The sequence below is a fragment of the Hibiscus syriacus genome, unplaced genomic scaffold (assembly GCF_006381635.1).
Source record: "Hibiscus syriacus cultivar Baekdansim isolate YM2019G1 unplaced genomic scaffold, ASM638163v2 tig00111101_pilon, whole genome shotgun sequence".
NCBI lineage: Eukaryota > Viridiplantae > Streptophyta > Magnoliopsida > Malvales > Malvaceae > Hibiscus > Hibiscus syriacus.
The window spans coordinates 583,430-610,900 of NW_024062986.1; the positions used below are offsets into that span (position 1 = coordinate 583,430).

The window sequence follows — 27,471 nt, forward strand, 5'->3', positions numbered from 1 at the left end:
TTTTCCTAACTCCGGTCGATGGTAGAGTAAGGTTGCCGGTCGCTGGTCGGCCAGCCTCCGGCGGGAAAAAGGAAGAGAGAGGCGAGAGAGTTTTTCTTCTCTCTCAAATAGAGAGAGAAGAGGAAAGAAGCGAATAAAGATGCTGGCCCGTAGGGCCAGCCATTTAGGGTTTATAACCCCTCCCCCATACGACGTCGTTTAGGGGGAGGGGTGTGTGTGTAATTTCTATCAGGGGTAAACCATGTCCGCAGTCATTATAGTTTGTGATCATTACAATTTAGTCACTGAAATTAATTTCTGATTATTTTAATTTAGTCTTTTAATTTTATTTTATTTTAATTTAGTCCTTATCAGCATATATATATTTAAGGTAAATATCAAATTTAGTCCCTCATAGTTTAGTAATTTTTATTTTAATCTCGTATTATGAATTATGGTTAAATCACACTGTTAGTACTCAAGTTTTATAATATTTCGAATTAGAACTTTAGTTTTATAATCTTACATTTTAATCATTAATTTCATTAGTTTTTATTTTTTACTATGATTTTTAATATTTTACATTTTAATACTATATTTTTATTTCCTTTTATTTTAATCATTATTTATTTTATTATTATTATTTTTATTGTTTTAATTATTATTTCATTATTATTATTATTCATAAAAATAAATAAATAAATATATATATATATATATAATAAATAATATATATTTTTATTTAAAATCCTATATTTCATAAATTACTTTTAATAATTATGTTTTAATATATATTTATTTATTTTTCAATATTAAGAAATGGCAGTATTAAAATAACTGGATGTCCATTTTCTGATATTTTTAAATAAATAAATATCCTATTTTTTTAAAATTATTAATTGTTTATTTATTAATATCGAAGAAAAGAGCTGTCTTAAGGCACCTAGAAGTCATTTTCTGATATTTTTAAATAAATAAATATTTTATTTATATTTTATATATAAATATATTTTTATATAATTATAACTTTGAAATAATAGGATTATAAATTAAATATATTTTTGAATTTTTAAATTTCCAATAATAAGAGACAATTTATAATTAATAAGTACCAATTTTGGGCGTTGTGGGGGTGCTAATCATTCCCCAAACGTAATCGACCACGAATCCCTTTTTATTATTAAAAAGAACGAATTTTTGGTTAAAACGCAGATCAATTCATCTTTTAACTGATGTTTCCTTAAAACTCTTTTAAAAGATAATTTTTAGGTATTCGACCTACCTAACCCAAAAGGCCGATGGCTACTCCCAAATTATTTTAAAAAAACCATTTATTCACATCACTTTTCCCGTCAAGTAAATATTTCGTGCCCGGTCGAAAACCGGTTACGACAGTGTCGATCAATATCAATTTATTTCTTTTGATTTAGACAGATAATCACATCTAGTGATTGATTGGTGGTAGGGATGGACCAAGAGGGGGCAATAATCCCCTTAAAATTTTCAAAATCTTATATATTTTAGATATTTTCTTTAATTTTTTTATTGAAATTTTGTTTTTGTCCCCCAAAATTTCATAAGTATGTATACTCTTAAAATTTTATAAGTTCGTCCTGTCTAACATAAAATTATACATTCATCCCTGATTGGTGGTTGATCGAAGAGTTGGTTATAAGAGTGAGCCAAAGGCGGAAACCTACCTTTTCTACTCATTATAAGAGTATATATACACATTGCTAGTGTTGATGTTAGACGCGGAATTATAATAATTATTTGTACAATAATAGAATAGATTTATCTAGCTGATGTGATCAGATGATTGTTTATTTTGATACTAACATATCACGTTGATTTGTCAAGAATCATATAAGCTAATTGCATTTTCTCAAAATTTAAATCTTCTGAATTCTTCTTCCGGAAAGGTTTCCTTTATGTTGTCCTAACTTTTGAGGCGTCGGAGGTTTAAAGGTACTTTAGGGTCATTCGATAATTGTGAACTGCAATGATAAATGATATATGCGGAGAATTTTTAACGAGTACAACAAATATCTCTGGTACAATAAATATATTAAAGAATTATAATTTTTATATTATTTAAAAAATCAAATGATGATAAATTAATAATATTATTAAGAATATATTTATTAATTCAATTTAAGATGAGATATAAAATTATACATATTACTTCAAATATTAATGTTTTAATGTATTTATAGAATGATTTCAGTACAGTATGATTTCCCAGTATTCAACAACGACTGCACTTTTACAGAAAGAAACAACATCTGTCAGTAAATCTGATGACATAAACTCTTGTCACCGTGACACAGGAGTGTCGATTTTCAAACACGTGATTATTTTGATTAACCGTTAATGGTATACAAAACTCATAATGCATGCAAAAATGCAATCATTTGACGCCAGAAAGTAAATTCAGATGAAACAAGCTATAAAAACAAAATAAACTTTCAGCTTGTATATTTATTTAGCTCTATCCTGTAACACTCTTGACATTTTTATATAATAAAAATTCATAGTCGAACATTGTTATTTGTCGGTATAATGTGCCAAAAAATATTAAATAAAACCCTAGATTGAAATCTATAAAGATAATTAATCAGAAAAATAAGAAAAGGATGAGATAATTCAACAGGCAGTGAAGGCCAGCTTGTTCCATCATCACTGACCGTTCATTTTTTTTTCTTGATCATGTCTCTTTATTATGGAGACTCTATTAATTTAGATTTTTTATAACTATTTTAATTAAATTTATTAATTTACTAAACCCCTATATGAGTAAGTGGATATTATTTTTTTAAAAGTTGTTAAATTTAATTTTGTATATTAAGAGAAAATAAGAAAATAAATGAATTTCTATACTTATTTTTTTTAACAAAAAGAATTAAAAGTTTAGACCATCATTTTTAAATTTATAGATTCGTAGGATGACACTCTCAATCTAATTTATTTCATTTACAAACGTTAAAATTTAAACCTATGATATCTAGATTTTTTATTACGAAGTTTTATCATTCTACTATGAAAATATTTATTACAAATGGTATTGGTATTACTTTAATCCCGGGTGTTGTGTTTCTTGTCTTGTAATTGAGAAGGACATGGGTTTAGTAAATTAAATTAAAATGAAACCAAACCCCACAAGAAAAAAAGTAAAGATGAGGAAATGAAAATGACAAGTAATATGGAAGTCGTGTGTCTGTTGCGTGATTTCTTGGTCTTAATTTTATTCCAATCCAAGCTAATGATGCGTTGGTGGTGGAGTGCTTTTGTTGGTCTAGGGCTGTTTTAAAAATGATTTTTTAGTTTAATAATGTAATTAACGAAGTTTAATGATGTGTAGCTAATTTTTTATTTTAAAATTTAAATGAAATGGTCGGTGCATTGTTGTCCGGAACCAGAAATTGTTAAAACTAGCGGCGGCGACACGACGATTAAACCGCCAAATTCGTAGGACTATTTTAATAAACAAAGGGACGCGGGAGAAGAAATTTGATAACTTCACCCATGAGTTTACAGTCGCGGACTCACCCGCCAATCAGATCTCTGCTTTCAATTGACCTTGGGTTTAGGAGTTTTGTATGTGACCAGACCCTTTTAGCTTGTAATTTGCTGGCGTTTTGGGTCAAGTGATTCTTAAGAATTACACAAATATATAAATTTTCTCTTTGCAAACTAAAATCTCAATTGGATGACACCATCATTTGATTTGTTGTATACCCAGTTCAAGTTGGCGAGGGCTGAAGATCCAAATGAAGTAAGGGCAGCCCAGTTTAGAGCAGGACAAGATAAAATAGACTTGTTAAACACACCACTGGGCCTACTTTTACAAGTTTGTTTTTTGTTTTCATAAATCGAATAGTATACATTTAGTGTATGGATTAAACAGGTTGAACTAATAATTTGGGAAACTGCATTTGCGGGCTGTTATTAATTTATAATTTCACCTTTTAAACTTACATTAGTTGGATGAGATAATACAAATATACTAAAAATCAAACATTAATGGAAAATTTTGACATCACAACCACTTAAATACTAATGTGGTATATATTATATTAACAATTAAATACATGTGGTAATATATTACTAATAACAAAATATTGATTATTAGTTAGATAATAATTTTTAAAGTAAATTATACCCATGATCACTTAATTATTGTCACTTTTTATTTTGACCATTGATTTTTTTAATTTTGTTAATTAAACTATCTAACTATTTAATTAGTTCAATCAAACCATCAGTCGTTAATATTTAATAGAGGTGGTGACATGTCTGTTAAAAAATTAACATAATTATATATTTAATCCTCAATATTTACATAATTTATCGATTTAGTCCTAGTTTTAATTAAAGTTAATAAATTTAATCTCTAATTAGGTGATGACACGTGTAATTTAAAATTACAATGAGGCTTAATAAAATAAGTGCCCAAACTACACCTCTTTTCTCATTTAAGTGCCTAAACTTTTTTTTGTTCAATTTAGGTGCATAACGTTTCAAATGTTATCATTTAGGTGCATATGTCTTGACGGTCGTTAAAAATAAGACAACCAATCAATATTTGATACGTGGTTGATTTTTTATTTTCTTTAATTTTAAAAAAGCAACATTCATAAATTAATAAATAAAAACTCAATTTTTTTATAAATGGTCCCAATACTTTCAATTTCGACGTCGAACATCACCATCACCAATGATCATTAACTCACTCGTCGTCGACCACCCGTCGACTTATTAGGATAGATGGACATTGGAATTTATGGATTTATGGTTTGGATTTAAGGATTTGGGTTTAAATATTTGGGGGTTTGAAGCCACGATTGATGATAACCAATGGGTGGATAGGATGCAATCGGTGAGGGCATCCACAAATGTGGAAACTGACAGGTGAGGTTGATGCTTTGGGATTAAGGATTTTAAGATTTTTTCGAGATTTTAGATTTTTTAAATTATAATAATTTTTAGTTTTTTTAAATAACTTTTTAAAAATTTATAAAGGCATAAATTTTTTAAAAAATTATAAAGGCATCACGTGTCACATTCTTAGTGGTTGATGAAATTTTTTTAACGTCCGTTAAGGTCGAGATACCTAAATGATAACATTGTGGAAACATTAAACACATATTAAAAAAATTAGATACCTAAATTAAAAAATATATATAATTTAACATTTTTTTATATTAAGCCTTTTAACAATAGTAAGACAACAAAATTTTGTTTTAATGCATGGCTAGACAGAGACCTTTATTTGAAAGTAAGTTGTATTTTGGTATGCATTGTCCAATAACGATTGTTGAACATATGGCTAAGGAAGAATAAGATCATCAAATATGAGGAGTTTGTTGATAGAGACAGTGTATTGGAGTATAGTGTTCGTTTGAATTTTTTTTACTAATTTTCATTTGATTAAAGATTATTTAAAAAAAGAAAATGTTAAAAAAATAAAAGATAAAAATTCAAATGAACACTATACATATTTGATGATCTTTTGATATATGATCTATTGATCGATTAATCCATATAAGATTTTTTAGAGATTCATTATGATGGTGACCCTCCTAATATAATTTTATTTCATTCGTAAGTATCAGGATTTGAATTCTTAACCTTATTTAAGAATCTAATAATAACTCATTACACTAAACCAATTAATTATTAATAAAATTTAAATAATTACTTAATCAAATATTAATAACATTCGCTCAAAGCCGAATAAACCATATGCAGTGTAGGATATGCGGCAACCTGTAGACCCTAAAGGCCGCATCTACATGGGAATATTCCACCTTTAAATCCCCATGTACTAAGTGGAGTATAATTTAAGCTCGTCACTCCAGATGTCTGAGCCTAAAACCCCAACAAACACATACAAAACCAGTCATATTCAAAACTCCAATGGCTAGTTTTCATAGAAGAGTGAAACGAGTCACTGACCCGCTCGACGACAGGGTCAAGGCTCAACTCGTCGGCGCCGGTTATTTCAGCAGCGGAAGCGAACACTCTGCCTCCTCCACCGTCGTCGGAGATGACTCTCCTTCCCTCTCTGAACTCGTTCATAGTTTCCTCCAAGATAACCACGATGCCGCCGATCAACGGGATGGTAATGATACTTACGCCGCTGACGCCGATTTAGTCATTTCAGACCTTGATGATACGGCGCAATGCTTCCTTAGTAGGTCAGTTTTCCACTTTCTATATCATGGATATATTTGTTGGAATATAGAACTATATAACTTAATTAGAAGGAAATTTGTGATTTTTGTAAGAGTTGGTTCGGAATGGTTATCACCGGCTTCCACACTTGTTGCTTTGAATGTATGAATTATGAAAATGGTAGTCTTATATGAGTTCTTTTATACAGTTGGTGTATTGAAGGTTGTACTTAAATATTCTGCAGATTGTGAGAAGCATGATCCGGAGGTGAACGAGGATACTGAAAAGAACTTCACAGAACTTCTGACTGAAGAACTGAAGCTAAGAGAAGCTGAAGCTTTGGAAAGTCAGCAACGGGCCGACATGGCGTTACTCGAGGCTAAGAAGATAGCATCACAGTATCAAAAGGAAGCAGACAAGTGCAGTTCAGGTATGGAAACATGTGAAGAAGCAAGGGAGAAAGCCGAAGCAGCACTGGTGGCTCAGAAGAAGTTGACAGAGATGTGGGAAACAAGAGCTCGTCAAAAAGGGTGGAGAGAAGGTGTTGCTAAATCTCATACAAACTCGCAAGGTAATGTCCAAGCTGCCTGAATGATCTTACATGCTCAGTGCTATTGCATCTTACTGCAAAATCGGTCCTATAGTCAAGAATTCCAGAGTTAATCTTATAGGTAGTCTAATTAAGTTCGTGTTTGATCTTTAAGTATAGTTACCCTTGTTTTTCGTAATTCCACATTTCCACTTAAAGATGTTGGTGTTTTGGGTGAGTTGTTGCTCTTGAAAGACTGTTTTTAATAATTTTGTCATTCTTGAAAGACTCTTAAAAGTGATTGTGATTTGTGTCATAGAAAAACAAATAGTTTGGAATATAAAACTTGTTCTAGTTCTATTGAGCATTGAGCTTCTTTTTACCTCATTTAAACCTAACATTCTTCCTAAATCTTTTAATTATCCAACTTGGGAAATTTGATCTCTAATTTTGGAATTGAATCCTTCTTTATGATATTATTAAGTAGTGGGTATTTATTGAATGTTTTATTGTGATTAAATTAGTTTCAGTACCATATCAAAATTCTTATAGTTAAAATGCCTCCAACAATTTGGCAAAAGGAAAAAAAATGAACTCACAACAATAATCATTATATAGCAAAAATGAACAGTTCTGAAAGAATGTTGGATTCTGAGGTACAGAGCATCAATTTCTTGAGTGCTGTGGTAGAAAGAAATTTTTGAGCAACCTACTTAAAAGTATAAGTATGAAGATCAGGTTTGCAACTCTGTGATAAGCCCAGCGGTTTATCAAACAAATTTTACAAACATTATAGTTTAACTAAAGCTTCAATTGTGTGCTTCCCCTGGTGCGGAAGTTGTATAGCGAGATCATCCATGTCAGGGCAACCATGAATGATTAGTCCATGCTCATTGGACAAATGTAGCAGGCATATGAAACACAGATGCGGGGAGATCTCCTTGGTTGTTGCAGCAGCTTTACAATCGGCAGGAAAGCTTGCCAAGAGATGCTTAAGGCCCTTCACAAAAGAAAAACATGTTGAAAGTTAGAATTCTCAGCTTAAGGCCCTGTATAGCACTGCTATTGGCCGTTTTTTGTGGTCAAAAGTTAAGATTCACCGCAACAACAATGCTAGATTACCAGTCAGTGAAAGAAATCGAATTTCTAGGGAACCAAACCAAGTTCACATTTCATTTTCCTGCTTTATTTTTTTTCTTCATTAAACATGATGGTTCTTTCATGCTTCATTGTGTAGAACTCGCCATTTTTTTAACCTCTCCATTTTCCTTTTACAAGATTCGTTACTTTTTTTTTCCTGTGTTTGCACTGCTAATGGTGCAAAAAGTACAGATGAATTTGAGTACCTGCAGGTGCAGGTAAAGCCAATTCGGAGAGACTCTAACCACTTAGTGAGCAATATAAGGATAGTAAGATGACTATCGTGTATATTTTTAAAACAGTGTTACAAAAAGCAAAAGAAAATTGGTACCTGAAATGATGTTTCTTGAAATTGTTGTATCTGGTCCCAAAGAGTTTCTTTCAGAGCTTGGACATCAACTTGTTTAGATGTCTTGTCATACTGAACTTCAATTTTACTAACCTGAATGAGACAACAGAAGTGAGAGCCATAAAAGAACTAGCATTAACTACATATTTCATGTATGAGATAAATCTTAAATTACAAATAGCCCATCCCACTCCCAGGGCCTATCATCTAAACTCTCAAAGCAGTAGTTAAGGTTGCAATTAATAAAATAAACTATAAGTCACTACAACTCCTTGTTTCAATCTGGGGGGCACCATCAAGGGCTAGCATGGAGAAACACCAGAAATAAAGGCTGAAAGAACAACCTGTCGAGGCTGAGAAACAAGCATGCCAGAGTAATCAACATCGCTATGATCAACTTCATCGTCAAAACCACCAAATGCACCTTCCTCTTCCCAGGATGGTTGTGGGTCATAATCATCACACTGTTCCCTTGATTCATCTGAAAATCAATTAAGGTGTGAAGATAAAAACTACACCATAGCACATCAGTAAATGTTCTACATTTTATCATCAATAGATACATTGAAACAAGATCCCTTCTTTTGGCCACGAGACAAGATGTAATGTATTAGAAGCAAAACAAGAAACCATTAAGAAGAAAAGTCACGAAAAAGCAAGTTCCAAGTATGCATTCATGAGCCGAAAAGAATAAGTTCCTGTAAGAGATTAAAATCAAATTACATATTTTGAAACATTTAAAATGAATAAACACTGTGTCCTCTAATAAGCTAAAGAACAAGTAAAAACCAGATTTTTAGCTTTAACCCATTTGGACAACAGAACTCCATCCATAATGATGTGAGGGGAAAAAATTCAACTAGAGAAATATGACAAATACAATGTTGGTCCTATCAACATTGGAAATTTATAGACTGATTGGCAGTTCACAAACATTCAAGAAAAATACTACCATTTGAAAAGTATCTATCTATGAGAGAATTACCTGACAGCTTTCTTTTCCTCCTTCCAAGGCACTACAAAAGAATGTCTGTTATTAAAAGAAAATTAAATAATGAGAAAAACATTTGACCAAGTCATATTTAGTAGCAAACTTGTGATCACACATTACCATCACATATGGTAAAAGAAACAATTTGACAAGATCCTCAGGTTGATAGTGGCAATCTTCAGGAAGCTTTGTATTACAAGGTGCTCTGCTTGAAGGTAGCAGTAATGACTTCAGATTTTTGGGAGGAGCAAAGATGTCTGGCACTTCATTATCCAAGGCTTGTGTGAAATCAATATCAGGCTCAGTTTGTTTCTTATTTCTGGTTTTCTTTGTTGTTACAGTTGCTGCATTTTCTTCATTAGAAACATCCTCAGAACCTATGGTATTCATCGCACAAAATTATGTTATTGAACCAAGAAAGGTAAAAATGTTAATAAAATATAGCACTTGTCAGTAGCTCCATAACATGTACCTTTAATTTTTCGATATTTCCAATGATGAGGACCCGCCCAAGCATTTTTGTTTCAAAGGAAATCCCAAGCTCAAAAACAAATATTCATCAACTTCTTCAAATTTGTCATCTACGTCGGGATTGTTGAAAGAAAATTGCTCTGTATCCTGTTGAATTCAATTATGATTTATGAATAACAAGCATACAATTACATTCTTAACAACTTTAAACTATTAAGAGAAGGAAATTTGTTAAACCTCATGATAACTCATGAAAGATGGCTCCACTCCATTAAATTCCTCATCAACAATGCTTGGCTGGTCATCATGATCAAAACCATCAGATTCAAAACTCTCAAATGCAACACTATTGAACTCATTTTCATTATTTATAGTATCAGCTTGGTCTGCTGATCTCTGACTGCAGGAAAAGTTCTCCAATGGCCTTCTGTTATCTTCATTAAATTGGTTGACTATATTCTTGAGAGTCGGTGAAATTTCATCCTTTGCTTGCATGTTCAATACCATATGCTAAAGGTATTCTGTAAATAGATCAAAGAATGGAAGTAATAACAAAACCTACTTTTCACAAATAAAGATGTCAAAACACGCCAGAGAAAACCAAAACCAAACCTTCAGCGAAAGATAGATCAATTGTTTCAGATACATCGTGTTTGTTAGGATCGAAGAGGCTCAAATCAAACAATCGAAAAATGTGCAAAAGGGTGAATTGATAAAAAATTGTTCAGAGAGTAAGGAGAGTAAAAGATAAGACAATGAACACAATGATTTATAGTTGTTCGACTTCTCAACTAAATCTACCTCCACTACCTTAGCTCCTCACTAAGTATTTTCTAACAAATTCACTAATTTGTTATTTCTTTTTCAAGAATTAAGAGTAACCTTTACAAACTCCCTATCTTTTTAATTGGCTTAGATAGAACCAAAAACAACTTTACAAAAGGATAAAAGAAGTAAACAAAGAAACCTCTCTAAAGTAGGTGTTTACAAAATTTAGCTCAAAAGAACAAAATATATACAAGAGAATTGGAATAAAGAGTGAAAAATTATTCTCTTATATTTGATTGCTTGGATAGATGTTAACCTTTCTTCAAGTGTCCTCAACTTGTATTTATATGTTGGAATGTTGTTGTGGCCTTTTCTAGCCATTGGGAGTGTTTTGGAGCCGTTGGGGATCAATTTTTGTGCAAAATAAAACTGCCCAGAACAGAGAGTATCGTACTCCTAAAGGAAGTATCAGTACTACCTTTGTTATTTTTAAATCAACTAGCCGTTACTAGCCATTGGGGCCTAATGATATCGATACTATGCCTATGGTATCGATACTACAGTGTAGAGTAGTATCGGTACCCCTTTGGGTATCGGTATTATTTTTGCATTCTGGAATTTGAGCAATGTTGGTAGTATCGGTACTACCTAGTGAGTATCGATATTTCCCTTATCTTTGGTATCGATACCATATGAACAATATCGGTATTGTTCATTAGGTATCGATAACTGTAAGAACAATATTTGTACTTCTTGTCCAAAAATTCATTTTGTACTCAATTCTACTTTTAAATGGACTTTGAATTATTTTTAAAAACTTTGAAAAACTTTGAATAAATTCAATTCAAGTTCAAAAACATTTTGCCTTAATTGTTATATCAAAATATAGTTCAACATTGTTGATTTGAACAAGGAATTTCCCTCCCTGGCACTTCAAATGAATCAAAGAGAACCTGACATCCAGCATAAACACCAAGAATATTCAACAAAAGACCTTTGGCTTCACCTTCATCAAATTGCGCAGATGTTTGATGTTATAGAGGATCCACTGCAAAGGCAACTGAAAACAAACAGATAGTGTCATAATCAAAGCTTGTGCATCATACTGGAATCAAGATTGTTGGTATGTGTGATTACCATCAAATTTTTTTACATTAAGAGCTTCAAAAGAAGATTCCAATGTTGATAAAGGAACATCTGCATATATAGACAACCATCAATATATTGTTTGAGCTAGAAGTTTTTTCTGAATTTACAGACCACAAACCTTTTTCTCTAAATCTTTCTTTGGATTGCCTTTCTGTGCAGTAGCAGCATTGTTATCCTCCATCACAGAATCTGGCATTGTGACAACAACATATTTAGCTCAAATCAGACAGGATAAAGCAGAGCAAGTCAATGGATAGAAATCTGATGATAACCTATTCTTTCTTTCCATGAAAAAACTTATTGATTAGTCTGCATCAGTCGAGGTTCTAGAACTTGAAGTTGGTCCAAATGTATATGTTTTGATAGCATAGGTGGAATAACTCGTCTGGTTTATCTATTATCTACCACATATGTATATTTACAGAATATAATTAGTTAGGTCCAAAGAGTTTAACAACAACAATGCTGGTAAAATTTATTAAATGTTTAACATGGCATGTCTTTTTACAACCTCTTGCATTTCATGGCAAGCAATGGAGCAGATTATGCCCTTAGCATAGCCTGCTCCTTTATTTAACAGGTTTTGAAACCCAATAAGCTAATCCGAAGAAAAGCAAACGCAACAGAGAGCTTAGATAGCTAAATGTCAGAATCAGACATACAAAAAGTGATAGAGAGAAATAAGGTAGGTACCAGCAAAAAACAAATCTAACCTTGCTCATTTTCATAACATGCTCTGTTTATCCCACCGAGAACCTTGTACGCCTCTGAATGAACCGAATCCACCCTCAGTGAGTAAATCTTAACACCAGCTTCCAAAGTACAACTGGCCTGTACAAAATATATTGCAGCTCATTCCTTAAACATGAGGGAACAATGTCAATATCATCAATTAATCAATCTAGAATGTTTGGCCCTTTTCTCCAAATATATCTGACAGTTTTGGCTTTCACAGTTGTAGCTAGACTTAACAAATATTAGACACGGACACGAATACACAACTATATGAAAAGCTATCTAAACAAACTTAATGATGCATAAAATACTTTTCTATAAATATACAATACTCTAAACATAGTTATGACACAACAAGGATATAGGAGTTTTCCACGTCTAGTTATACGCAACCGGTTCAGCTCAACATTTACACTGCAGGTTCTCACGGTCTGACTCACTTGCAGTTGAAAATGCAGATGTTCTGTTCCAGAACAACATAAGTAACTTCTCGTTTCAGACTTTTAGTCTAAGCATCGATTTGTTTATAAGATGGTAATAACATTGTCGGTAACTAAAAGGAAATGCCTTCTCTAATAAATAAGCATTAAAGCCAAAACATAGTCCCCAACATTAGCCTAGGAATTCTTTGACCGATTTTGTTCTCGGAGACGATTCAACATCTTGTTTATTCTACTTCCTACCATATTAAACCTAAGAAAAAACACTAAACATACCTTTTGAAAGTTCGTCTCCACGTCATTTTCTTCTTCAACCTTGATAATGTCGCGAAGATGATCTATTAAATTCAGCTCCCAAGTAATATTTTGATTAATTTTCTGCACCACAAAAAAAATATACATAAAATGACATTAGAACAATGCAACCAGCAGAACTCAAATGCTACCACTTACGATTTTCTTAATTTGAGGGGGGGGGGGGACAGAATGCATAGATTATAAAATTTATTTACTGAAATCTAGAAAGCTAAAACCCACATCTTCCTATAATGACAATAACTGGGATAGAGTGAGTAAACGGGAACTAGAGACATTTTCACTGGCCAGTTTGATGCAATTTTGGAACTACTCGAGAATCTGATCTTTATCAAGGCAAAGATCGGGATCAGTCGGAGGCTGAGTATGGCGAATTACGGTTGCCTAGAGATCCGTTGGGGACTGGATGCAAGCAGCCATAGAGATCCGTTGCCTAGGATTAGGTCTTAGGGCTTCGGCCATTGGCTTAAGGAGTTTAGGCGTTTTTCTTCCTCAACAGTTCGACGGAGCCTCCTGGTTCAGAGCTTCTGTAGTTTGAAAATAGCCAAAAAAAAAAAAAAAAAAAAAACCAAGAGGGAAATAAAGAGTTTCTTCACTCTCCCGTTGTAAGAAAATAGTTAAATAAATAATAAATAAATACTACGTATTATTTTCATTTCCCTCCGATTTCAATATTTGAATCTACAAGGATGGCAGATAACTTTACGGTGTGGTTCTGCTTTGCGTGCGGAGTCAGAGATCTGTGAATCAAAACCACTGGTCTAGTTTATTTTAAGTTCTCTGCACATTTCCCACAATCCCATTGACCCTGCATTTTTCTTGACAAAAACTCAAAAAGAAATTAACCTTATACTTGATGCATTGGATAATTTTACATAATTAAAACTTTATCATAGTATCATTAAATATTAGTGTTTGGATTTAAGATCCTTAAAATAATAAAGATTATAGAAAAAAATTTGTTGTATTTAATTAGGAGATAATGAAATACTTTTTAGTGAAATATTATCTTAATTGAATTTTTGTTCAAAATTTATAATTAAATAAACTTTTAAAATTGAAAAATATATATCAATTGAGTTATTATTTGAAATTTTCATAATCAAATTCCATTAATTTATTTAATTTTGTTTTTTCAAATAAAGACTCAATTTATATAAAATAGTTCAAAATTTTACTTGATTGTCGTCTAATTCGACAAAGTTAAATTTACTACATAAGCTAAATAACAATTATCAAATATAAAATTAATATTAAAGACAAAAAAAACTCAAAATTAATTAGATCATAATTATATGTTTCTTTTTATATTCATAGATTAAATATTAATTTAAAAAATTATATATAATAAATTAAACAAGCACAATTTTACTTGTATATAATTTGTATCAATCATAAAATAAATATTTAATTTTATTTAGCGAATTTTATATTCATATCCACTTAAACTCTCTCTCTCTCTCACACACACACACACATATATATATATATTAAGACCACTTACACGATATAAAACTCATTTAGTTTCGCACAGATTTATGATTATTGGATGAGTGAAAATAGATAGTTGAGATTAACGGTAGATGACTGAGATTGACTCTTTATTTTTTTTTCCTCAATAAATATTCTCATATTCTACTGTTAATCTCATTCATCTATTTTCACTCATCTAACGATCTTAAATATGTGTAAAAGTAAATGAGCTTCACATTATGTAAATATATATATATAATTTTTACGACTCTCTCGTGTCTTAGTTAAGTCTCCTTCCCTATCTCATACAGCTTAATAAAAAGGGTACATAATTATACCACAGCGATTGCATTAACAATAAATTCTATAAACAAACGATAGTTGATTAAAATCAAACTAAACATTTAATAATCTAAATAATAAAATTTTTAATTCAATATTAAAATAAAAACCAAATAATTAACTTAGTAGCCTTGAAGTAATTCACCCTTAATTACATATAGATTTTAATACTCGTGTATTAAAAATTAATTCTCTATGTTATTTTCCATGATGTCAGATCTTATTTATTTTCTATGTTTTTAATACATCTCAATGCACTTGATAGTCTAGAGCGATTCAAGAACTTCAAATTTATTTAATTAAAAATTAATCAATGTACTATTTGGCATTAATACAAACACCATATTATTTAATTTCTCGAAACAAAGTGGGTATATTTCTAGTTACCGATCAAAGTTATACGGATATCATTAAAATGATTTTTCTTTCTGAAGTTATGAATTCACAAATCCTTGGTTGTGATTGGGAAAGAAAAGAAACTAAGAAATAGAAGCAAAACATGTGATAATTATCATTAGCAACATGAAACTTTTTAAAGTCCTGATTCGTCCAGGGGGCAAGCAAAGTGCCTGTTATTGGTTCCAACGCATTATTGCATGGATGAAGGCTCAGAACAGAAAGAGACCAACTTCCCCAATACCAATAGCTACAATTCATTTTGATAATGGAAAGAAACTAAACAAACTACATGCAATTACAGAGCTATCACCACCATCGGACGAGAATGTATGGAAAACGGTTCAGGATTAAATAGATGTATCTTAGTAACATACAAGAATCTGGATTACCCCGAGCAGCCATTTTCAAGGAGGGATAAGCTTGCAGACAACAGTACACAGCAGTCGCACAATCCATTAAGGGAACTAATGCTGCAATACACCAAATAAATCCGGCATAGGAAAACAAGTACAATTTGCATATATCTAATTTACTGTCATTGACAACTACAAGAAAAGCAACACTAGATTATCTAAATCAGACTGTTCACATTTAAAAAAATTTGCTCACCTTTTTACGTATCAAAACTTGTCTCTCGTATCAAATTTATATGCAAATTAGTTGAGTCAAGTTCTTAGTTCTCAAACCCAAAGAAATGGTAGTCATGTTGGACCATAACCTATACATGAAAAAAACAATTTAGTATGTAGTAACCTACATGGCAATAGAACAAACATATATACTAATGTAAATATGTAATTGGAGTTTTCATCAACTCAAAACACCATTTTAGAATATAGGTAAGACTTAAAAGTGCATCAAAAATCACTTATACAAGTAGATTGTGCACAAATGTACACTTAACTATGAAAAGCCAAAAGAATGACTTTAACTATAATCTCAAAAGTGAATCAACAAGTCAAACAAGGAAAAGTAAATCTTACAATAACGTTGAAGCTTTGACATATTTACTAAATGTCCCCGTGTAGTAAATTAACACTTGATAATGGAAACTGTTAGGGTAGGAATATATGGAAAATCAGAGGAGGAACTTGTACAACATCAAGGCTCAACTGCAGAGTGTTATCAACATATATGTAAATTATGTCAGAAAGAGTTTTTTTTTATAAGAATGTCAGAAAGAGTTGTTATTAGATAAAAACAGAGAAACTCCAATGAATGTGCATAAAATTCCGTTAAGCGAATAGGAAAATAAAAAAGATCAAAGGAAAGGAATTTACCTACATTTCATGTGAAGCTTTGAACTACATCTATGCCAAGACGATCCTGAAAAATAATAATAATTCCTTATTTATGACATGAAAACTACAACATAACTCCTAATAGATTAAAGGCCTTTTGTAAAAACAGATTAGTACTTGGATTGATATGTGCTGCATCCCCTCCTCTTTTCTAGTATTTATCATAGCCCACTTGCAGCATCAAATGACGGTAGCTACGACCACGTATAATCCTCTGCCAAAAATACTGAAGCAAGTTTTGGTAACTCAACTGCAAGCGCTTCTGGACAAGCCTGTGATTCAAGATTCAGATGTTTGAGCACAAGCCACTCGAACAATAACACTCGCATTCTTTTTTTCAGGTACCTTCTCTCACTTACCATCTTGCAAGACACCTCTGAATACCTTTAGAGATGGGGCGAAAGAAAGAGGGATCCCTCTGAGCATAGAGCAAGCCAACCTAATAAAGGGAGAGTTCTCAAAACTGTGAATGCAGTTTCTCATGCATATATACTTGATATATGGCTCCTAAAGCCACACATGATCAGTTTACAAACGTATTAATATAACATGCTGTCTGTTTAAAATCACATTCTCAGTATATGTGATCAAAATTATTTGGCAAAAGTTTTAGGCAAAAGCATTTGGGAAAAAGAGTAAGAAATCAAATCCTACCAAGGAACTTAATTCTACTGCAACTTTTGATAATTTGACAATGTTAGTTTTGGCAAAAAGAATTAACATTATAACTGAATCAAATCAAAGTAATAAAGGCAACAAATGCAGAAAGATATACCTCCACTAACGCAACGGCAGCTGGATCATCCAAGATCTCTAGGCTGCAGTCAGCTAGATAATTAACCTGTATAACCCAAATAAGGGGGGACACAAAATTACTTAATACATGAATAAATACCATATTTTATATATAAATGGGCACTAAACCTATACCCATTTTGATATATAGGTGGAGTGGCCCTTGTTATATTTATGTGCCAAGGATGTCCCCAACAAAACTGATGCAAGATTTAACAGTATCGCCACTTTAATACTCCCCCTCGTGTAGGGTGACAAGGACCTATCAGAGGTCATGAAATTCACATGTAGGCAAAACAGGCCTATTGTGTATTTGCATCTTATACCTATGATTGAGGAAAGAAAAAATTTGGGGGGGGGGGGGGGAAGGTGGGGCGCAGAGCATACTTTGATACCATGTTAAACTTTAAGATGGGTCCAACCAAAAACAATCTGCACCAGGTAGAGTGGCCCTTGTCACAATTGTCATTTATGTAAGAAATTTCTAAAAACAAGAATACGCCTGATGTACGAGATAACTGCTAGCAATGAACAGAAGTGTGGCGATAAAGAAGTTGAAGCCAACCTTTATGAGGTAAATATCATGAGCAATCATGAAAATTCACAACATCAACAAGAATATGGACACCTAATCCCAAAATGGAAATTGAACTACAAAGTTTGGAGTAGAATTGGTCATCTTAGTAATTCCGATATTTACGGCCAGCAAAATTCCACCAAAATATAAGCACAAAAAAAACAGTTGAATAGATATTTAAAAGTAGTGTAGAATGCTGAAGGACACTTACACCAAATTCTGCATTAACTAGAGATTGAACAAAATCCATTAGTTGAATCTTCGCCCATTCCTTACGTTTAGCAGGGTCATTGGATGATGGAGGGTGTCTCCAAGGAGCACCAAAACGCAATTTATCTTCTAAAATCTTTCCACTTTGAGCATCAATGGCAAATTTTTGCAGAATCATCAATGCTTTATCCATTGAAGGATTGACAACAGTAGCCTAAAAATGATTATAGCAATGGTCAATATATATATATCGAGTAACAGCACAGCACCAAAATAACATACCTCAAAACAATGAACAGTATCATGAGCCTTTTAACAATTTTTTTAAATGTAAACAATTTCTAACATCTTTGTATTTTTTTTTCAAGAACAAAAACCATTTATAATGCACCGATGCTATAGAAGGATTCCCATGTTGATCTAAAAAATGAAAGCTGAATGAATCTGAGAAGTAACTGAGCTTTGAACTCAAACCAGGCTACAGAATCCACCTTGGTAGTCATTGGTTTTTATTTGATTTTCATGGTGAAGTATAAAGTTTATAACTGATTTTTATTAATGCAGCAGGTTCAAATAATGTCTATTAACCAGTCCAGACAAATTAAAAACCTGTAAGTAATGATAGCACATTGGCCCAGAAGGATTAAGGACAGAGTATAAAAAATGCTTTCATTTCATGAAGCTTACCTGCAAATAAGCTAAATATGCATCCACAATGTCTTCAAATGTACTTGCCTCGTTGTCCATCAACCTACCGTTGAAGAAAATAAGTTTTAACAAAATTCATGGTCCATAACATTGATTTTGACTAGTAAAGAAGAAATAGTTGTATTTAACATAAATTACCCATATCAAACTTTAAAATCAAAATTTCTTATTAAATTTATATGTTATTAATCCCAAACGAAAGAACTAACAGACTAACTTACAACCTCAAGAGAAAGCTTAAAAGTAACTGAGACACAATGAGATTCAGCAACAACAAACACACTGGAATAGAGACCACTATTACCGCAGACTTTAATAACAAATCTTTAGCTAGGAAAAGGCAACTTTCATCTTTTAGTTTTTGAAGCCATTCTAGTGCATACGAATGAGATAACAATACAACAAACAGAACAAGAAACAGTCTTACTTTTGGTAATAATTGCTTTGTTTGAGCACATAAAGCTCAAATAGATGTCGAGGGTTTGGCCCAAGCACATCATCAATCACCATCCACTGCAATAAGAGTAAGGTAAGCTTATAGCTTGCCAATAATGTCACTAATTCAAGATTCTAATAGAAGGTTCTGTTGTTCAAAAATAATAATAATAATAATAGAAGATTCTGAAGGGGAAGAGCCCTCTACAGACTGTTAAGCACTAAACATAAATTTTGACGAGGGTTTGAATTATGGCTTTTCCTTGTTTCCTGCTTACGACAAAGTTTCCTAATGTTATGTCTAAGCAATGTTATCTTAACAAATAAATACTCACCTCTGAATGGGTGAAATAATCAGTAACCATGTGCATTTTAGCTTCTTGTGGGGCCCAACCAAATGTCTGCACAAATCAAACAAATTGTAATGACAGTAAAAATTTGGAATCACTTAATTATATAATATAAAGTGTGAAATGGGTGATCGAAATTGTTCATAATTTCTAGATTTAAGGTGAAAACACACTAATTAAATGCCAACGGAATGAAACACACAGAACCATCATACATGTGTATATATATTCATAATACAAACCAACATGCTTTAAGGGTGCTTGTTTCAATGTGTTCGTGTGCGTACAAGCATGTGCATGTGACATGAGTATCATAAATAGTTTTCTGAGTACCTCACGAGAGATGAATATATCTGGAAACCCGAAATCCATGAAAGCTTGATATGAATAATAGCTGAGAAAATTTGTATTTGTTAGAACTAAGACATTAGAAATAGACAAAAAAGAGTTGGAAAGGCTTTGCATTTGAAAAAAATATATATAAAAAATAGCATTCTGAAAGTTCCAAGAAATACAGCACAGGAAGAAAGTTTGCAATTCTCTTAATTAATATGTGTCAGAAGACTGTAATTATGTAAAAATTAACCATCAAATAACAGCATGCTAGAGTTGCATCTCAGTTGTCACTATCTCCACGGATACAAGTATTGTAAAGCACTAAAGTTATAATTATGAAAATTTTAAACATCTCTTGAGTCATTGCAATACATACCTGAACTACTGAGCTTAACAGAAGTCTAAATCAGATAATTGAGGAAAATTGAAAAGTCTAAACTCGAACTAAAACTTGCAAAAAATTGAAACATTTAACATAGAATAAACAACATGGCTTGATATCTTAACCTATCTGATGTCACAAGTATAACAGGCAGGCATCGCTCATTTGCTCCTAAAGCAATTATTCTCCAAATCAAACTGTCATGGTACATTGATCCACACACCGACATTGATCCACACACCGTTGTCTCTTCCATCAAAATTGCATTCCGAAGAATCTCAACATTATTTATGACCAACTTCGGCTGCCCAATTTAAACAAAATGCTAATGTAATCTACAATCCACTTAAAAGCAATAAACAAGGTTCGCTCAAAATTTTCTAGTTAACAAACTACCTGAAAATGGTCAATCTCAGCAGCTTGAGAGATCAACTCAAGCAACAAACAAGGCCAATCAGTACATGAATTTGCCAGCGACCTCGAAAACCGTCCACTCCTATTCAAATCAGCAATGGCATTAGCTCTCCACTTTTGCTGCAATTTAATCACCTCCTTAGCCAATCTCAACGCCACAACTGCTTCCTTCAAATAAGAAGCCTCGTCGACAGACAAAGTCTTCCCTCTCTCTTGAAAATCCAGAACCCCATCGATCTCTGAGGCATTATATCTAGCAGATAAAGCAAAAACGGCTCGATCCCATAAACCCGAGCTGGAAACCTTATCAGAAATAGCAGTTTTAGAAGCGTTTTGGTTTAGTATCCGGCGAAGGGCAGTGTTAATACCGTGCCATTTGTTGAGAGTAGTAAAGATTTGATGTGAACTTATGGTTCCAAGTTTGATGCCTTTATGAGCCATAGACTCGAGACAGTTCTCGAGCTGGGTTCGGCAGCTGGATAAAGACGGTAACTCACAGGAGGACCAAGAGTACCAAGGAAATGAGCCATCGAAATTAGGATGGTGGTCTTTAATGGATTGAGCGAAGTCGACATAGCCGGTTAAGTGAGGACCTTTATTCCATTCACCAAGAAGACCTGGCAAAAAAGAAAGAAAATAAGCGGATTTTTCCCTTTGAAAAAAGGAAATGAATTTGAGGGGAAGAGGGAGCGTACGGTCGAGGATAAGAGTGGTTTTGCCGACGCCACGGGGGCCGTGGAGAATCAGGGGCTGAGGAACACGGTGGTGTTGGGCGTGATTGTTGAGGACTGTTTCGAGTAAAGGCCTTGGAATGATCTTCCATGCTTTGTTCACCATTTGCTTTTGCTTCTTCTTCGCTCTGCGTTTCTGGATTCTATGCTCTGGCCAAGGGTTTAAGAGAGTGCTCTCAAAAGAAGGAATTTAGAGGCAACGAATGTTAATAGATAGATGTGGATTAGTTAAACGCAGCTCTTTTGCAGCCAACTTGAGCCCAAAACATTTCACACCAGTAAAGTTGGGTCATATTGATTCGGCTTGAGTTAGAATTGGGTTATTTTAGGTTTAATTTTTTTTGAGATATTTTAATTCGGATCATTTTTGGATTCAGGTTATTGTGGATTTAAATTATTCGAATTTAAAAATTGATTTTTTTTTGAGTCAAGTCATTTTATGTTATTATCACTTTTAATTGTTTCAGATTTGCATTCGGACTATTAATTTTTAGATAAAATAATTCAGTGACCGAAAATATCTTATAATATACGATTTTAATCAATTTTTTTGGATTTGCGAAAATAACTAACAAATCCGCAACGCGAACTCCAATTTCGCAACACAATTTTAAATTCGGAACTCAGTTTCTGAAATCGCAACGCGAATTTGGTATTCGCAACACGGAATTTCTGAATTCGCAACGTGAATTTCTTTTTTGGAACGCGAATTTCTTTTTCGCAACAAGATTTTTTAATTCGCAACACGAATTTTGTTTTCGCAACTCGATTTTCATATTCGCAACACGAATTTTAATTTAGCAACAAATTTTATTTTCGCAACACAAATGTTTTGGGTATATAAACTACGCAGTAACAACAACTCATAAACTAAATCCCTAAATCGCAACTCATTTCATCTCCATCTCTCACTCTCTCCGGTGACATCGTTCTTATATCCAACGACATTTCCCCATCTCTAATTTTTTTTACATAATTTTATTTCTATATAAGTTTTCAATGATTTCTCTCTCAAAATATCAACTATCAACTTAATAAAGGTATGTTTTTCTCTAAGTTAGTGATGATATCTAGTTTATAGCTCGTTGTTTAGTAAATAATTTACAATTTGTAAGCAACCGAATGAATTTACTAAGCAATCTAAGTGAAATGATTAATTATATATTGAAATTACGAGTAAATTTATTATCAATTTAAATATGAAAAATATAATAATAAAAAATTTCAAAATAAAAATAATTAAAAAAACTAATTATTGGTGGTTGATTTTTCATTTGTGGCCGTGAATGGTTGTGAGATGGTGACTCTGAGAGATGGAGATAGAGGGGGTCGTCAGAGATGGGGACGGATGTCGCCGTAGAGAGTGAGAGATAGAGATGAGATAGAGTTGCGATTTAGGGTTCTAGCTTATGAGTTGCGATTTACGGGATATATTGTTTACATTTTTGTTGTGAAATTAATATTGTGTTTCGAATTCGAAAATAAAATCGCGTTGCGAAAATAAACACGCTTTGCGAATTTGACTTCTGTGTTGCGAATTATAAATTCGCATTGCGAAAAAGAAAATCGCGTTGCGATTTCAGAAACTGAGTTGCGAATTTGGAAACTGTGTTTGAAATTAAAGTTCGCGTTGCGAATTTGTTGGTTATTTTCGTAAATCCAAAAAAAAATTGGTTAAAAACATATATTATAAGGCATTTTCAGTCCTGAAGTTATTTTCTCTAATTTTTATAAGAATTAAAAGTTCAGGTTACGATTGAAGGATATGGTTTTGGGTTGGTTGTGTAGCAAAGTTAATTAGAAAACCATGCTACCATTGAAAATGTATGTGATCTTGTGAACTCTGTAATTAGATCAATCTGCCCAGAGAACAGCCATTCCTGATCAATACTCAATAGACATTGCCTCACTATGAGGAGAAAAGAAACGCTTCTATGAGTTCTTTCCATGTTGGATTTTATTAGCAAACCAAAGAATAATAATAATCCATCTATAGTAAAATTGTTGTACAACGTTAATTACGTATCAGATATGACAATTTTATTCAGAATCTTGTCTTGCTTCTGCAACCACAGCTCTTGTTGAAGTAACAGATTTTGCTGATCATCTGACCCATTAAAAGAAGTATTATTGCTAGCTTCCATGGCAGGCCACGGGGCGAAAGGGTCATCGTATACGCTGTCTTGAAACGCTTCTGTTGTGCTATTAGGATCCTCAGAAAGAGAAGTCGGAATCGCCTGAAACGTTGGCCTGGCATCGTCATTAAGTTCTTGAGCAAAGAAAGTTGGTGGTGCTGCCTGAAATGTTGGTGCCATCGAGAACTCATCGGGCGAAGCTGTAGTGGCATTGATAGCAGTGGTTGCAATGGATGCTGATATATCTGCTTCATCTTCAAGAAATGAATTGTCTATGCCTTGAGGTACTATTGGTTTTTTATCAGTTCCTTTGGCGAAATGTTGAGAATCTTGTGCAGTTGTGTTGTGGCTTCAGCAAACACAAGCTCCCATCCTTCCTTGTAACCATCATTGCTCGAATTCAGTGCCAAATCTTGTTGCTGCTCTTCGGGTTCTTTTCTATCTTCCCGGAGCCAATCGACGAACAAGGAGCGGCCATTTCCTACATATTGATCGTCATCGAAATACGAATGGCCCTTGACTGCATTCAGATGATCTTGCTCATGCTGTTGATTTTCTTGAAGACAGTCGTTGACAGATGAATTACCTTCGGCTCCATTTTGAGAAGTTTCCTTGCTTTGGTCTTCTTCGAGCCAGTTGTTGAAAGGGGAGAGACCATTTTCAGAAGCTTGTTCTTGTTTATCATCTTGTTGAAACCAGTTGTCAAACAAAGAGTCACCACCATTAGTAGAATTCTCCATAGCTGAACTTTGTAGCTCTTGGGATTTATTATCATTCGTCAGCCAATCGTCGAACGATAATAAATCTCTAGTCATCCAAAACTCATGGTGAATAGGCAGTGAATGATTCGAACCAGTTTCGTGGACATTATACATATCATCTTGTTCATGGCATTGTTCCTCAGCAGTCTCCGAAAAATGCCCGGGCGAGAAAGATGGGCATATAGGTTCATCACAATCTGTTTGATCCATCAAATCTTCCAATAATATGCATCTCGAACCATGCTGTGGTTCTTCAGGATCATCGGCAGGTGACGGAAAAGGCAAACAACGTGAATTATGAGAAGGAAACGAAGCTTGGTCTTTCAAGAATTCTTGCAATGTCTCCATTAACTCTTCAGATATCTGCTGCACTCTCGGATACTCCGAAATTTTACCAATTCCGAGCTCCTTACAGTAATCATAAAACGAAGAAAGCTCTTCGAACTGTTTCGTTGCTTTGATACAGTATTGAAACGCATTGATGCACGATTGATGTTGCAAATGGAAGAAACTATCTAACAGGAGACCGAGTCCATCGGAGATATCCCGGTAAAGATCGAAGCTTTCCTGGAGGATGGCGTAAAGAGAAACCTGAACCAGCCGGTTATTCTTTGCCGCACCCGTCGGTTTTGTGGCGATGGCTCGATCGAGCAACCGTTGCCAATACAAAATCCTATCTAGCAACATCGGCGGTTTCATTTCTCGAACAGGTTGTTGGTTAACACCACGGCATCGTCGGGCGCTACTCTGCTTCTCTTTGTTCGAAAGCATCCTGTGAAGCTTCCCTGTAATAAAGCAATCCAAACGCTGATCAAGGTAAAACGCGAACGCCCTCACAAAAGCCGTGAAATCGTAAGGGCTCGAATGGGAGTAATCTTCGAAAGTGGTGAGATTCAAAATCTTCGCCCCACGGTTCCTCGCGTGCAGCACTTCTTGAGGGAAAAAAGGGTCCCCATCTTGAAAAATCCGGAGAACGAGCATCAACGATTTGAGGGCAACGACCCAGTTCTTCGTTTTCCCGATCCTTTTAGCAATGGCGTTGGCGCAAATCGCAGCGTTGAGGTTGTTGGACGAGATCGTTTGAGGATTTCATTCACGTAAAGTTCGGCAGCAGGCTCGGGATCGCGAGTGGTCGCCTTGAGAACCGCCACGTCGAGATTGGAGGAGTTGGTGTTAACAATCTTGGCGAGGCTGATGAACGTTTGATCTTTCACTGCCCCAATTGCCCTCTTTAACTTGCTTGGCATTGTTGACACTCGGGAAAATAAAAAGAAAAAGAACCCAGAAAAGCTAAGGATCGATAATTTTCTTTTCTTTTCTCAGAAAATTATGATATTCCATTGGATGGGAATGTGGGATTTTTAAGGCAATGGGGGAGAATAACAGAAAAGCCTAACGTGATAACGGCGACTCAGGTTTTGTTGACCTATTCCTTCATATGGAAAATTTGATAGAGAGGAGTGGTGGATCGCCATTGCTATATACAGAACAACTTATCAAGTTCAAGCCGGTTAACTTTCCAATATTCTCCACCATTGTTTTCATTTTTTTAGTTATTACTGTTTAACTTCTTCAAACAAATAAGAACTGTCTTCAACCTTTTTTTAATAGAAAATGTGTTTAGAAACGTAATAAGAAAACCGTCAAATCATAATTTTTATTTTATTTTAACTTTATCTAACATTATTAATAAATTAATATTTTTTCTAAAATAATTATGTGTCGTCGTTTTATTAAAATAGTTCGAGACTATTATAATATAATATATATTCATAATATCTTTAAGTTATTGATAATTAGTATCTACTCTAAAGACATATCATTCGAATATAAGATTTCTACAGTTTTCTTAATTATTAAAACCGCTCAATGAAATTTATATATATCATCGTTCTATTAGTAAAAATTTGAAGAAAATAATAAATATTTTTTATGAGGATCAAACACGGGATTTCAAGTAGAAGAAGCAACCTCTAAGATTAATAGATAATTACCATATTATTAAAAGTAACATTTAAATTAAATTATGTTTGACATGAATTAACAATTTTAGTGATAAATGAATTGTTATTATTCTTTAAAATCTCGAGTTCGAGCACCAAGAAACCAATGATGTGAGCGTTCAATGTCATATGATTGAGAATTATATTTAAATATATACTACATGTACTTACTCCATATTAATAAAAAAAACATTTTTGAAATTATTTTTATTTATTTTATGAAAATATATTAATTATAATATAAGTTTTAAAATAATATAAAAATTTATAACATTAATTAAATTATATTAATTTCATATATATTAATTATCATTTATATTATAAAATTAAAATAATATTAAATAATCGTAATAACATATTAATTATAATATATATTATAAAATGTTATAATGAAATATTTATATAGAAAAAATAACATTAATTAAAGGGTAAACTAAAGAGGTGACCACTCAATTATTGTTTCATTTCATATTGACTGTCGATGTTTAACTTCATCAACCAAACCATTTAACTATTGAAATGTTTCAATAAGGTCAATGGTCGTTATCATTTAACGAATATAGTGACGTGAAAATTAACAAAATTAGTATAATTATTCATTTGGTCCTCAATATTTACATATTCTATCAATTTAGTAATTATTTTAAAAAAATTAAATAAATTTAATATCAAGTTAGATGGTGATGTGTATCATTAAATGATTGGATGATATTCTTTTAATTTTTAATTTATTTATCTTCTAATAAGATGGTGGCATGTGTCACTATAAGATACACGATTTGCGTTTGTGAATAACTTTTTCACATCACTCAACTTAGATTAGCAGTTTGTCGGTGATCTTTAATAGCTTGATCTCTTTTTGTGTTTTATTTATCGATACAATTAGATTTATTTGTACTTACCCTTTGTTCAAGTTTATTTTATTAGGTTTTTTAACATTTTTTTATATAATCATTGTATGATCGTAAGTGACTAATTTCTAGTGTTAATAATGATTATAAGAAAATATTCTATTATGGTTCAATTTACAATTATAATTGTAAATCTTCATTATAATTTTAAATATTTATTATTTT

General features: G+C 32.8%; 3 protein-coding genes, 1 long non-coding RNA gene and 2 pseudogenes across 11 annotated transcripts; 2 read left to right on the top strand and 4 right to left on the bottom strand.

The window, feature by feature from the left end:
• LOC120153619 lies at positions 1 to 6,923 on the top strand. The gene is made up of 2 exons (XR_005518805.1): positions 1 to 31; positions 6,766 to 6,923. It is a non-coding gene; the product is annotated as an uncharacterized LOC120153619 (long non-coding RNA).
• Positions 5,914 to 6,923, top strand: LOC120153617. Its single transcript, XM_039165533.1, has 2 exons — positions 5,914 to 6,179; positions 6,401 to 6,923. The coding sequence occupies exons 1-2, from the start codon at positions 6,152 to 6,154 to the stop codon at positions 6,745 to 6,747; spliced, it is 375 nt and encodes a 124-aa protein (XP_039021464.1). The 5' UTR covers positions 5,914 to 6,151; the 3' UTR covers positions 6,748 to 6,923.
• Positions 6,615 to 25,732, bottom strand: LOC120153616 (annotated as a pseudogene).
• On the bottom strand, positions 8,115 to 13,651 carry LOC120153618 (annotated as a pseudogene).
• LOC120153613 lies at positions 15,861 to 21,683 on the bottom strand. 7 transcript variants are annotated; one of them, XM_039165524.1, is made up of 15 exons: positions 21,461 to 21,683; positions 20,748 to 21,382; positions 20,477 to 20,655; positions 19,967 to 20,027; positions 19,619 to 19,684; positions 19,276 to 19,361; positions 18,828 to 18,891; positions 18,142 to 18,354; positions 17,334 to 17,399; positions 16,918 to 16,997; positions 16,676 to 16,830; positions 16,538 to 16,583; positions 16,355 to 16,369; positions 16,241 to 16,309; positions 15,861 to 15,975 (listed from the first exon to the last, which is right to left on the bottom strand). In XM_039165524.1, the coding sequence occupies exons 1-11, from the start codon at positions 21,600 to 21,602 to the stop codon at positions 16,710 to 16,712; spliced, it is 1,713 nt and encodes a 570-aa protein (XP_039021455.1). In that variant the 5' UTR covers positions 21,603 to 21,683; the 3' UTR covers positions 15,861 to 15,975; positions 16,241 to 16,309; positions 16,355 to 16,369; positions 16,538 to 16,583; positions 16,676 to 16,709. The 7 variants fall into 7 exon arrangements, with proteins under 7 accessions (XP_039021455.1, XP_039021457.1, XP_039021454.1 ...); XM_039165526.1 differs by having other exon boundaries at positions 16,542 to 16,586; positions 16,706 to 16,830; positions 21,461 to 21,602; XM_039165523.1 differs by having other exon boundaries at positions 16,538 to 16,586; positions 16,706 to 16,830; positions 21,461 to 21,602.
• Positions 23,448 to 25,109, bottom strand: LOC120153615 (clathrin coat assembly protein AP180-like). 2 transcript variants are annotated; one of them, XM_039165531.1, is made up of 2 exons: positions 24,640 to 25,109; positions 23,448 to 24,588 (listed from the first exon to the last, which is right to left on the bottom strand). In XM_039165531.1, the coding sequence occupies exons 1-2, from the start codon at positions 25,089 to 25,091 to the stop codon at positions 23,919 to 23,921; spliced, it is 1,122 nt and encodes a 373-aa protein (XP_039021462.1). In that variant the 5' UTR covers positions 25,092 to 25,109; the 3' UTR covers positions 23,448 to 23,918. The 2 variants fall into 2 exon arrangements, with proteins under 2 accessions (XP_039021462.1, XP_039021463.1); XM_039165532.1 differs by having other exon boundaries at positions 23,448 to 24,585; positions 24,637 to 25,109.
• Positions 25,733 to 27,471: the final 1,739 nt, after the last annotated feature.

Bases quoted from the DNA above. Each gene is read 5' to 3' on its own strand.
- LOC120153617 (XM_039165533.1), top strand. From the start codon at position 6,152: ATGATACGGCGCAATGCTTCCTTAGTAG. The intron at 6,180-6,400 runs GTCAGTTTTCCA...AATATTCTGCAG, and splicing joins GCGCAATGCTTCCTTAGTAG to ATTGTGAGAAGCATGATCCG.
- LOC120153613 (XM_039165524.1), bottom strand. From the start codon at position 21,602: ATGGTGAACAAAGCATGGAAGATCATTCCAAGGCCTTTACTCGAAACA. The intron at 20,028-20,476 runs GTTAAGATATCA...AAATTTTCTCAG, and splicing joins ATACTTGTGACATCAGATAG to CTATTATTCATATCAAGCTT. The intron at 17,400-18,141 runs GTAAGTGTCCTT...TGGGTTATACAG, and splicing joins TAGTTAATGCAGAATTTGGT to GTTAATTATCTAGCTGACTG.
- LOC120153615 (XM_039165531.1), bottom strand. From the start codon at position 25,091: ATGAAACCGCCGATGTTGCTAGATAGGATTTTGTATTGGCAACGGTTG. The intron at 24,589-24,639 runs ACAGCATGGTTC...GGATCAAACAGA, and splicing joins GCCGATGATCCTGAAGAACC to TTGTGATGAACCTATATGCC.